General features: G+C 37.1%; 1 protein-coding gene across 2 annotated transcripts in view; it reads left to right on the top strand.

The window, feature by feature from the left end:
* Positions 1-421: 421 nt before the first annotated feature.
* TTK (TTK protein kinase) overlaps positions 422-10,509 on the top strand; it is a 31,729-nt gene continuing 21,641 nt past the window's right edge. For both annotated transcript variants that reach the window (XM_009949032.2, XM_086461441.1), the window contains exons 1-4: positions 422-566; positions 847-1,072; positions 5,723-5,829; positions 7,265-7,408. In XM_009949032.2, coding sequence (XP_009947334.1) covers positions 422-566; positions 847-1,072; positions 5,723-5,829; positions 7,265-7,408 — 622 coding nt within the window. The remainder of the gene's footprint in view (positions 567-846; positions 1,073-5,722; positions 5,830-7,264; positions 7,409-10,509) is intronic.

The following is a 10,509-nucleotide window of genomic DNA, read 5'->3' as shown; positions in this document are numbered from 1 at the left end:
TCAAGGGAAGTGGCAGGAGTGTGTGGCTAGGAGAAGAGCTGCCTCCTAGCCATCGTAGTCTATGGATTCAGGAAGTGATTTAATACAATAGACTCATAGCTATTCAGGCAACATATCCTACCCCCCATCTTATGCAAACACTGGATATACCTTATTGGAAAGGACTGCTGTGAAGTGTGGACTAGTAGTTGGGCAGATCAGTTAAGTACCAATTCCTTTTGCTCATCTAGGTTCGTTTCTGCTAGGAAGTTTACTTGTATAACAACATTGGTGAAGGCTTAATAGAATATTTATGTTACATGATGTGGTTGAGTCTCAAGCTGCAAAATACATGAGAGGCTTTCCCATGGTAATTCCAATTAAGGTGAGCTACAACAGGGTTTTCCAGTAATTTTGCTTGGTTTTAACCTTGTGTCTGCAGATGGAGGAGGAAGACTTAAGTGAAAGAGCATTGCCACAAATTGCTTCAATCATGAACAGGGTTAGAGACTTGAAAAACAAATACAGAAATGAAGACAATATCACAGATGAGCTCAACTGTACTAAAATCTCAGCTGATACCACAGGTATGTGGTTTTGTTACTCTGTTGTCACTTATGCAACAGATCTCAACCTAGACTGAGTGGAAGAACCATTAACTTGAAAGGATTTAAAGTTTAGTATTTCTTCAGTATTAATGACTATAAAATACATTTAATCTCCCTTGTTTCTATAGTTAACTGTGCTCTAACCTTGTTTAAAAAAATTAAATGACTAGTCATTTTACACGAAAGCTTATAAAAAGTGTTACCTTCTGTTCATGTTTGCTGCGGTTTTAATCAATCTCCTTTGTTGTTTTCCCGGCAGATAACTCTGGAACTGTTAATCAAATAATGATGACAACAAATAATCCAGAAGACTGGCTATGTTTTTTGCTTAGGCTAGAGAAAAAGGGTATTCCTCAGATGGATGTTGGCCTACTGAATAGACTCATTGGCCGGTACAGTCAAGCGGTGACTGCGTTACCTGCCGAAAAGCATAGTCAAGATGAGAGCTATGCTCGCATCCTGGTGAGATTTGCTGAGTTGAAAGCGTAAGTATAAATTTTCAATGTAAGAATTCATCATTAAGAAATCTGCATTTGAATGATCAGGAAAGAGCTTTTGTTAATGGTTTCTGCAACAAATTATCGTTTTGAGTGTGGGTGTTTTCATACCAGCTTCTTCAAACTTTGAGCCGCTTTGGCTAGTCAGTTTGTCTGTTGTCTCCACAGTACTTGCATTTTCTTTTTGTATATGCTAATAAACGTGATTGTTCAGAGCTATCTGATTTAGAGATGTTAACACACATTTTTCTGGATTCCCTGTGTAAGGTACCTGGGGAAATAGCCAGAGACCCTTTTTGTTTTTTAGCTTTATACTTCAGTTCAAAAGAAGCTGCATAGGTGAAATCTGATACAACTTTGGGTAACTATAATCTGTGTATGAAACTGTGAATCTTGTTAAGTTAGGATTAGTTTCCCTGTGGACTTCTGTTACTGATTTGGCTGTGAGGTAAACAATTTGCTGTTATCTAATCCATAGTGGTCTATCCTTGTCTAGTCTGCCTCCTCCCTTGCTAGGAAAGACTTATCCCAGCTACATTAAATTAGCTGCCTTACGGTAGGAAGAATGTCTTGTAACATCATTCTGTATTTTCATATTTTTATCAGAATTACCAGAATTATCAGAAATTAGTTCTGATTGTGGTCATTTATTGCTTTATTCAGTCCATGTTTGAACAGTGTGGTGGTCCAGATGTTTTCAGACATAGTTTGGGGCAGGTTTATAATTTGATTTTTTTCATGAGGAGTTTTGTCAATTGAAATATCATTACAGCAAATACTTTGAAGAGCTGTGTTTTGACATTGCAGCAATCCTTAAGAATTAGAGTCCAGCAGGTGGTCTTCCAGTGATTATAGCTAGTCTTTTTCTATTTCTTGTATGTCTTCCTATTTGGCTTTTTGGCAGGTGGCTTGATCTTGCAGTATGATGTCGCCTGCTTCTTTGTCTGTACTGTCTTTTGCATGGATCTTGCTGCATCAGTGTTTACTAAAAGCGTACAATGGAAGTAATCTATGAATCTCCTGTTGAGAAACAAGCAGGAGATAATAATGACCTGCTGTGAATCCTTAGTATCTTGAAGAGGTAAAGTGTTTTTGTGTAAGTGGAGTGAAGCATATCTTCCAGAAAGGCCTCCTGTCTTAAAAAATACAGAGATGGCATTCTTGTTCAAAGGTTAGCTGGTTTTCCTCAGAACAGAAATTGTGTAACATAGGCTTCCTGCTCATACTTTTTGGCATTTCTTTTCCAGAATGGTGATAGGATGCTATTATCAAGTCACATCTGTTATCTCATTATGTACAGTAGGAGTTTAAGTTCAGAAAGATTATTTCATACCTCCCTAATCACTTTAAAATTCTTGAACCTATTTCCACTTGATCTTTAAAATATGGTTTTAAAAGTGGATAACTTCTTAAATGGATGCTAGAACTATGTTCAGTATTCTGTGTTGTATTGCAGAAAGCAGAACTAAAGGCATTGGCAGTAGCCTCTTAATCCTAGAATGCCTGAATATTATTAACAGTTTTAGTTGTGGTGTCCCACTGAAATGTCTTTAGTTGCTTCTCTGCTACAGCCTTTAGGCACCTTCTTGGCAGAGGAGTCTGTCTTGTTTTGCTACTAAAATGTGCTCCATATAGCTATACTAAAATACCTTCTGCTTTGGTAACCAGCATTGCTGTAGAATCTACCTAGCTCATTGGGTAGTTCAGATCTGCTCTTTTTGTTTTCTGCTTCATACTTTTAATTGGCAAATACCATCAGTCATATGTTACCTGACTTGCTAATGAAAATTATTAAAAAAAAAAAACCCAAAACAACCCACTCCCAAACACCTCTCAAAAAATGTACCCACCAAAATCTAACATATCATCAATCCCAGTGGAACTTTGCTCAAAGTATCTCCCTAAGTGATGTCCCCCATTTGAAAATTAGTTTGAGATAGGCCAGGCCAGTTCTTAATCATATATTATAAGCTAATGCTTCCTCATGCAGAGTGGCATATCATGTCAATTATTTATGAGACTACATTTATGAACTACATGTGTAATCACACTGGAACATGAAGTTGGTTTTGACTGATCAGATCTAGAAAGCAACAACAGTGGTGTTTGTCTGTAGGTTTTGGATCTTTTGTTTGGCATGCTTACTCATTGCTCATAATGGTCTTGATGTTTGTGATTTCCTTGGTGTTTCATACTCACCTTCTCTGTTCTTGACTGTCAGTTTGTCTAGTACTATCTATTTTCATAGAATCACAGAACAGTTTGGGCTAGAGGGTACCTTTAGAGGCCATCCAGTCCAACCCCCCTGCAGTGAGCAGGGATATCTTTAGCTGGAGCAGATTGCTCAGAGCCCCGTCCAACCTGACCTGGAATGTTTCCAGGAATGGGGCTTCTGCCACTTCTCTGAGCAGCCTGTGCCAGTGGTTCACCGTCCTCCCTGTAAAAAAATTTCTTCCTTATATCTAGTCTAGATCTGCCCTCTTTCAGTTAAAAACTTGTCCTCTGTCTCTGCTCAGTCTTGCTACTGTTAAAGAAAATCCTTTAATCTCATGACTTCCTAGAGTGCTTCTGATTTTTTTTTTTTAGCTATTGCAAGTCAAGTAACTTTGATACATAGGTGCTCTGATGGTGCTGCCTTTGGTGGGAGAAGAAAGGGGCTCTTCAGCAGAGTTCTGTTTGCTGTTCTCCTAATGTTCTTAATGTTCTACCTAACAGGAGAACCAAGGCAGGCCATCATAAACTTCAGCAGCAGTGATAATGGCTTGACATTTTTGTGTCTATTGGCATCAACACTGTTTTCTTCTGATCAAAGCTGGATTGTTCCATTTTTGGCACTGATGTGTATTGTCCTGGTGTCTTCTCTAGCTGCAGGCTGACTATACCAAAACCTTTTGACCTATTATGTGCTTTGAAACAGGCACAGGTAAACAGTCAGCTGCAGCTGTGACTATCTGTATTGCACATTAACCATGCCAGTCCTGCTTTCATAGTGTTTCTGGCTGTAGTACAGTGCCACCAAGTGTGTGCCACTTGATGCCTGTTGCTAATGTTAGGTCTCGTTCTGCATGTTGCGATCCAAGTTGTTGCTGCTTTCTACAGGAACTTAAATTTTAACACATTTTTTGACAGTGGATGCAATTCACATTACAGCTTAGTTTCTGTTACTCTGACTTTGCCTGCAGATGGGTTATTCTGTGCCTGTTCTATTGCTTTGGATAATCAGACCTGAGTTTATTAAACTTACTGGAGTTCAGTAATGTGCCTAAACTATGATAGAGGCTTTTTTCATTCTTAATTCCACACAATTCTACTGGAAATAATGTTCTCTTTAGCTTTCCACGTTGTGTTTTTCAATTCTTAATTTTTAAGCCATTGTCATAAATTTTTTACCATCCCCACTTCTAAGTACAACCTTTGCTTACCTGTTGAACCAGAGTGCAATTGTGGAAGAAATTCCTTTGTTTCCCAATTATGGATTTTGCTAATAAGTGTTAAAAGAACTCCCTTTTTTATATTAAAAAGTGTTTGGAGTCCATTGAAATTATTATTTCATAGTGGTATAGATTTGGATCATTTCTATTTTAGTGAGTATTTACTACAACAAAGCTGTAGATCCTCTAGAATATTTAAATGTTGGTGTACTGTGCGCAATCATCTCAGTTGTCCTACTTAGCAATCTATGGCTGAATGTAGAACTAGGGTTAAAATTTAGCTAAAGTAAAGGAACTATTAAATGTGAAGTATCTTGTCTGGACTTTGTGGCACAGTCTCTACATTTTTTGAAGTATACAGTGCCATTGCTGCTTCCAGTGTGTCTGCAGAATGTGGACTTAAATCCACCTTGTGCTACCAAATTTAACTGATAAGACTGTGTTGCCGAGGACTATGGGGAAAATGGAATGAATTCCCTACATCTTGTAAGGAGTTGATATTCCCATAGAACCCTTGATAGCGGTAGCTATTGGATAAGTGCTCTTGTGTCCTAGTTTTTATAGATATGGTATTATACATGTACCAACAGAAACAACGTTCTTCAGTGACCTGCATCTCTGCTAAGGGAATCTGACAATTTGGGTGCAGTTGCAGGAGCTCTTCAATGTAGAAAAGCTCATAACATCTAGCAAAATTTCGGAGTTCAGTATTTCTTTAATGTTATGGATTGGGAACTTGGTTAATATGATATGTTTTTCAACACTTGGTGTTTCTAGAGCATCTCCTCCTTGTCCTCCTGCCTTGCAACCTCCTTAGCGTAGGAGGGGATGCATCTAGAAAAATAGAGATTTTTGTCTGGATAGTGTCAGCATGTAACCTGGAAGGGCTACAAGTGGGTGTTGGAGGGAAAATACCTATGTATTTTGAGGAATAATATAAACAGTGACAAAGAACGAGTTCTCAATCTTTCTCTTCAGGTTTGAGCACATTTGTTTTTTTGGAAAGGGTCAGCTTGATATCTTTCAATTATTAGCTTTTTAAGAGTCTTTGCTTATTTGTACTTCATTGATGGCTCTAAGAAAGAAGAAAAAGTTCAGCTATAGATGGATTGCTTTTCCAGAATTATCTTGAACCCAGCACATGGAACTTCATCGTTGTTACTTGGGCTCTTCACCTTATGTAACTATTGATACTCTGTCTTTACAGTTTTCAAGATCCAGAGGAGGCACGGGACCAATTTCATCTGGCCAGACTGAACTGCAAGAAATTTGCTTTTGTGCATGTGGCTTTTGCACAGTTTGAGCTATCACAAGGTATGTAGAAAAACTTGTTTTCTGTTGCTGCTGTTCTAGGTTTTGTTGTTTTAAACTTCTGCTCTGCTACGTAATGTGGAAGGAAACTTATAGGTATTAAATTAGAAAAAGAAAAATCTGGTTTTTCTTCTTTTTTTGAGTGAAATTTAATGAGAGCATGTGTGGTCATTTTTAATGAAGTTATGTGCACAGGTCTTAGTTTTTTCCTTTTTAGAAATAACTTTCAAACAAGATGAAAATTGACAGTGATTTCTGTGGTTTTTTTAAGCTTAGATCTTATTGGTAGTTACGAGTAAGGCTCTCGCTGTGTTGAAAAACGATGCTCAAATTTGGGTGGTAATTTCCCTTTAGATACCTTGAGCTTGCTTGTGGAAGAAATTCTGGCTCCTTCTAAACAGCAACTGTGGATTCTTTGTGTGGGTGTTTTATGAAACGAACGTACGCTGTAAATGTGCAATTTGGTCCGATTAAATCTGCCCCTCTGCCACTCAAGTTCTTAAATAGCTAGCAATTGGATTTTAATACGTTTCTTCTGTTTCCTGTTCCATGGTTGAATGTTCATATGGGGACAGTGGACATGGTTTAGATCTTCTGTTGCTTCATAAATGCTGTGGACTGACTCCTTTGACAGTATCATAGATGGCATGTTCCAGTCAGCTGTGTGTGGGGGAAGTTTGTCAGTATTTGAGATAGAATGATAATCTTGGTCATGTGGTGCCGTACAGTAGTGTTTCAGGCAAAACCATTCTGGTACGAGAGTGATTGAAGTCTTTTAAAAATTCTGCTTTAAGGTTCCCTTCTTTATCCTGTTCCTTGATGTAGTGGATCTTGCTTTCAGTATGTTTTGTTAAGACATAGTCTTTCCCCCCCCGTACTCTTCAATCTCTGTTTATGGCATTTAGTAATGTGTAAAACTAATGAAACAATATCCTTCCTTTTCGCTTCTCTCTTCTTAACTTTAGTGATGTTTGATTTAACGATACCTGCTTTTAGCTTTGATTTCAATTAAGTGCATAAAAGATGTTCTATAATGCATATATAATAAAGTTTGTATCTGGTCAGATCTAAATGGAAGTCCATAAAGGTTGTCTTTCCTTGCTGATACTACAGGAAAAAAAATGGATTTTAGAATTTGTTCCATTTCCTTACAGTTCTTATAACACTAAAGTACTGACAACGTAGTTTTGTGAGTTCATAAAGCATATTTTGTGACTTTGTGTTCAACTTCATGTGAAAAATTGATCTACATGATTTGCTTGTGACTAGTTCCAGATAGTATCCTTAAAGTGGGTATCTAATGAACAATGGCTTCCAAGAATGATGCAAAGTGAATATGACAGCATGAATGTAATCGTGGTTTTAAATAAAGACCGTGTTGCCCCACTGTAATTGTTTCTTACTTCCTTTATTTCTAACTCTGTTTCTTACTGCTTAGGAAATGTGAAGAAGTGTAAGCAGCTCCTTCAGAAAGCTGTGGAGTACTCTGCTGTTCCACTGGAGATGTTGGAAACTGCTCTACAAAACTTTCATTCACAAAAAAAGCAGTTGCTTTCAGATGAGGAGAAGGAGAACTTAGCAGGTAATTGCAATTTCTTAAAATGTTGGTTGAGTTTATGCATATTGTAATTCTAGATTGAAAAAGCATTTCTAATGTTTGTCCCTCCTAGATATGAATTGATAATCTGCTGTTATCTAATGAACAGTCATATTTATCTGTAATATTGATCTTACTCCTTCAGTACTTGGTTCCATCTTCAATGCAGTGACTGTAGTTTGCAGGGGCCGTAGGATGGTAGATTCTCTAATTTTGTGGAGGGTGTTCCTCTGACTGTCATTAGGTATTTGTAGTTTATAATAGAGATAGCTGAAAGCATGAAATAAGAGCTACTGGCGGTAGAGAAGAATTAGAACTGGAACATACAGGCTAAACTATACAGGTAGCTTACTGTGAGGTGTATCTTGTGACAGGCTGGTGAAGTTCTGACAGTCATTTCAGTGAAGTCTAGGAAAAAGAATCCATTTCAACTTCATGTTACAAATGGACAAACCCCATGTATTTATCAGCACAAAATTGAAGTGCTTGGCTATATCATAAAGTGTAACTGATACTGATTGCTGGGTATGAAACTTCAGTAAGGGAACAGTTACCTCATGAAGTTTTGAGAAGATAAATTTGTTTAGAGTCGAATGGAGCAAAAACACCCATGGTTTGACTTAAATATTAAGTGCATATAACCAACTCTTCCAAGAGTGTCTAATGCTTCTGTATTTTTGTTGTAAGGACAGTTTATTTCTTTAGGAATATGTTTTCAGAAATGTGGTTTGATATTTGGCTGGCTCCTGTTGAATCAATCTGAGTGAAACACTAGTTGGGGGTGTGGGGGGAAACCCAAATATTTGGCAACACTTGCAATAACATTGTTGTGGTGTTAATTTTTTAATAAACTATTTTTGATCATGTTCTGCTTACCATTAATCATGTATAGACATCGTAAGTGCCACAGCTGGTGTACTGTGCCACAGGAGAACATCCTCTGTAATATCCCTCATTGATTGTACAATTTCTATCTGATGATATTGGCTTACTTGATGCAAAGGGAATACTTATGAGAGAATACATGGCAAAACTGTCTACCATTTAGGAAGCAGTGAACTTTGCGGGGAGAGTAAGCTCATTTAGTTTTTCATTTATATGAACTTGTAACATTAGGTGTTTGACAAATTAAGTATTAATTCAGCTATTTAAAGATAAAAGTTTAAAAGGCAAATAACACTAGACTTGAAATATCTCAAACTCAGAGGTGTTTGTGGCCTAGATACTGAACTTGTCTGTAAGTGGGTTTGTATGATCCTTCTAGAGCAATAGGGGCTGTTTTAATGTATAGGCATTTAAGTCTTGTCTCTTTCATATGTCCATTTAAAGAGCTGCTTTTGAAAGTTTTTTTTATTTGAAAGCAGGAATGCTGTATATATACAGTTCTTCACAGCTTCAAAAGATTATTCAGAAAGCTTTTGACACAAGTTAGATGCAGTTATAGTGTAGTGATGCAAATATAAAAACTGTGCAGCAAGTTTAGAAGCCTTTGGTTTAGTTCATTTTTCCCCTCTCTCTTTCATGCATAGTGATCTAAAGTATTTGACATAGCAGGTGCTATCACACATGTTTAGTTGGGGGGAAAAAAACCTAATACTTAAATTTAGGTCATAGAATCATTTAGGTTGGAAAAGACCCTTAAGATCATAGAGTCCAACTGCAGTCATGAGTTGGTATGAGAGGCAGATAGGCTATCTCAAACCATGAAGGAATAAGAGTATCATGAAGGAATAAGAGTATCATAGATCACAAAATGAGTGAGAGTCCAGTGGTAAGCCTGGGCAGAAATCTTTCTGTGTATGTGGAAAAAAGTTTGGGGGGTGTGTGCAAGGTGGTGATGGTACTGGATTGGTAAACTGATAATTAAAAACTGTGTTCAGTGTTATGGGAACAAAAACTTAAGATTACATTATATGTTGAGTCATTTGTCCTTTTTTATTTAACTGAGTAGCTTGGTCTATTGGCATGGGTAGTTTATAAAAAATTAAGGACTAGAAATAGCTAAGACTGCAGTGTTCATCTGCCAGAAGTCTGGCTTCTGCTGGCTGAAGGTAGAAGGGGGACATGGGAGGATTCAGAATAAAAATCAAATTATTTTTAATGAATGGATCCAGAATTTAAAAATGTTAGGAGAAATGGTATATAAAGTCCTAAAATTGTGCTTCCTTGAGAGGCTGAGGATAGCCATGAATTCTTCTGTTCATTAGTCAAGCAAATAATTTCCTATACTGATGGAAAACAAGGCCTTTGTGATGCAGAAGATCATATTATATAGTATCTTAGTTGTCTTTTTTAATACATGTTCCTTGGTGTTGATTTGATTTTAAAACAAAAAATGTACCCTGTATTGTGCAAGAGATCTTTCTATCTTAATCAGATACTTCAATTTTAAAAAGGGTTTGTCAGCAAAATAACTGAATTAAGAAGTTAGTGTGTATCTGAAGGTTCTTAAAATAGCTTGTACTCAACAATGTTCCCTAAATAAAGAATTAAGCTACCTTTTCCATATTGTAACATATGAACACAATATGTTCGTGGGCAGTTTAGTACTAAAGTGTTGATGTATTTGCATTAGTGTATTCTGACTTCTTGTGGTCTTTTGTTCATCTCAGAGAATGACTTTCCCTTCTACACCTCTAGGCAATAATAGTTTGAATGATGACCGTGTTGTTCTGGGCTGTTTATTTGGGGTTTTGAGGTTCTAGAGTGACTTTTCAGATAACTTAATTTTTGGTTCTGCTGTACATCTGAAATATATACTTTATTTTCAAAACTCATAATGTGACTAGGAGTTGACTTGACACTTCGTTTTAAGATTAATGTATAACTTCATACAGCTTTTGCCAGATCTTCAATAACCAAGCAAGACTCTCTACTGGATTAAGATGGGGCTGGTGAATGAGCTGTTTGCTATTGCCTGCCTTCATCTTCCCTGACCTAGCAATAGGACACAACTTGTAAGACTGCTCTCAAATTGGCTATCAGTGAAATCAACTGGTTTAACTTAACCCAAGCAATTGCTTAGACTAATTCAGTTGAATTGACCTGACATGAATCAGGGATTACTCTAAGTGCAGTGTTGGCTG

This window comes from Leptosomus discolor, chromosome 2, assembly GCF_034619465.1.
Source record: "Leptosomus discolor isolate bLepDis1 chromosome 2, bLepDis1.hap2, whole genome shotgun sequence".
In the NCBI taxonomy this organism is placed as follows: Eukaryota; Metazoa; Chordata; class Aves; order Leptosomiformes; family Leptosomidae; genus Leptosomus; species Leptosomus discolor.
Note: the sequence above shows the minus strand (reverse complement) of the source record. Positions and strands in the feature narration are given on the sequence as shown.